The 2,166-nt window shown below is 42.2% G+C and overlaps 1 protein-coding gene across 3 annotated transcripts in view; it reads left to right on the top strand.

The window, feature by feature from the left end:
• LOC113214135 (low-density lipoprotein receptor-related protein 12) overlaps window positions 1-2,166 on the top strand; it is a 68,871-nt gene that overhangs the window by 62,507 nt on the left and 4,198 nt on the right. For 2 of the 3 annotated variants that reach the window (XM_052272700.1, XM_052272699.1), the window contains one exon: window positions 507-684. The exons of the other annotated variant lie outside the window; for it this stretch is intronic. In XM_052272700.1, coding sequence (XP_052128660.1) covers window positions 507-684 — 178 coding nt within the window. The remainder of the gene's footprint in view (window positions 1-506; window positions 685-2,166) is intronic. 3 annotated transcript variants of the gene reach the window in all.

Raw genomic sequence — 2,166 nt, 5'->3', positions numbered from 1 at the left:
CCAATGCGCGACCCCTAACCGTTGTCGCAGAGCGCCTAAATTTTGCACAGCGCCATTATTACACAAAGGAATTACTTTAAATCTGTTACCTCGAAATCGTTTTTTATTTGGAATGGCCTACCCTACGATACCCTGAAATTTGTAGACCTCTAGCTCATCTCCTTCCTCTTATTCCGGGCACGGACGAAGGACGGACGGACACGAGAGCGGTTGCATAAGCCCGCTTTAATGCTTTTTAAAAGCAGAAGGGCGGCCTGAAAACTAGTTTGTTTGAAAGGATTGAACAGTGTGTTCATGGGATTTTTCACACCTCTAGCAGCATAGGGGTGGCGTGTAACGAACGTCCTGTTCAAGGATGATTGAAAACACACATCGGATACATTCAATACCAACATTCCACGGCTCCATCCGTGCTGGAATTTCTTTACATCTCAGAGCGCGAAATTTGACTCCTAATTTGCTTGCCGTATGGTATATGTCGGTGACTCGAATGACTTGTGTTCCAGGACTATCCCAGTGGATTCCAGGGTTTTACTGCATCATTATACAATTTCCGTGTCACAGCCCGAGTAGACTCTTTGTCAGTAGGGTTAGTAAACGCCGACGACTCCAAGGACGCCATTCTACCTATTGCGTCCTACAGCGGAAAGAGGCTTCTAATATCCCCAAAGGCTATTACGACATGTGAGTTTTGAGATATGTGTATTATGGACAGTCAACCCCAGGTACATGAAGGGAAGTAACGCAACCAATTTTTGTAACTCACATCGTCACAAGACAAAAGAGGCTAGGCTCGCTCTGCCGCCAAACCTCGTTGCCCGCTGCGTTTTGCTCCCTGGGCAACTTGATTTGGCTGGGAGCTTGGCAAGAAGTGGGATATTGTGACGCTTCGAGTATTTTTGAAAGCTCTACGGCATTTTCGTATCGATGTACACTGTAAAAAATATTAAAGATTTTCCGAGCCCATAAGGTTTATAATTTCCCAGTGGCAACTGTTATATTCAATTCCCAACCCAGTGGGTTTTCAAAGGCCAACCCGTTTAGGTGGGCAGACCTGTGAATGGAAGGGTTTGGGAAAATAGTCTTTACACTAGGCACTGTCAGGACAGGTCAGTTGAGGACATGTCATTTGTATCAGTGTTTCTCATTTAAAAAAAGTTCTTGATAATTTAGGTTTGAAAAATTGTTGTTAAATATGATAGTTTAAAATTTTTGAATTACAATCATGAATCAAGAGATGGATGTGTTGGAAATATCCGAAAAGTTTTTTTAGTGCAGGATGATTTCGGAGATGTGCTACTTGTCATATGAGCACCTGTTTTTCAGGACCACGGGGCTGTCAAAGAAGCGGATTCTGCGCGTCAAAATTGCAATTTTTGGTCATACAAGCTGGGTACATATGAATTGAAAGGCCACAAGTAGCACATCTCCGGAGGCGTTTTTACAAGTACATTGCATTTCTAAAAATTAAAACAGCGAATTATACGACAGGAGCCCTCCTATGGAAAATTTCAGTTTTTATTCTTTTTTCCCATAAGAGCTCCATGCTAAGCTTTGAGGCCGCTGGGGAGGCTGAAGATTTTATCTAATCGAAACCATATTTTACACCGCTAATAGTGTTACTGGATAGAACATTTATCCAAAAGAGTCAATATCAGATTCGAAAATGTACACTTACGGGTGTAGAACAAGTTATTGGAGCACATAAACATGTGAAATTTGGAAATTGGGAGATGAACATTGGCACGTATGTAACTTGGAGTTGCACACTTGCTGTGTTGGTTTGTTTCAAAATTTATATGTCAAATTTTAAGGTTTGAATACTTTTATAAATAACAATAACTGACGATGCCGCGCCTACGGGCATGCCATTATTAATCACGTTCAAATATTCTCACGCACTAATTAAATTTGACAAGAAATGGTTGTCAAATCTGCCTGAGTGCATTGGAGAAGAACCATCGGAAGTTTTTAAAGGTCAACCACAATAAACCATTCTCATGGCTGACCTTTTCACTATTCAATCTAATGTTGGTAGTTGTACTACTACAAGGTAGATGTTCGCCAGACCACGTCTCGCGTAACAGGCTTCGCGATACCTCACGAAACACTGTTACGCAGCGACGCGCCTGGCATACATCTACCTTGGCCTGCGGCGCTGACACC

This window comes from Frankliniella occidentalis, unplaced genomic scaffold, assembly GCF_000697945.3.
Source record: "Frankliniella occidentalis isolate FOCC.00 unplaced genomic scaffold, Focc_3.1 Scaffold219, whole genome shotgun sequence".
Taxonomy (NCBI): Eukaryota; Metazoa; Arthropoda; class Insecta; order Thysanoptera; family Thripidae; genus Frankliniella; species Frankliniella occidentalis.
This window is presented reverse-complemented; position numbering and strand designations above follow the sequence as displayed.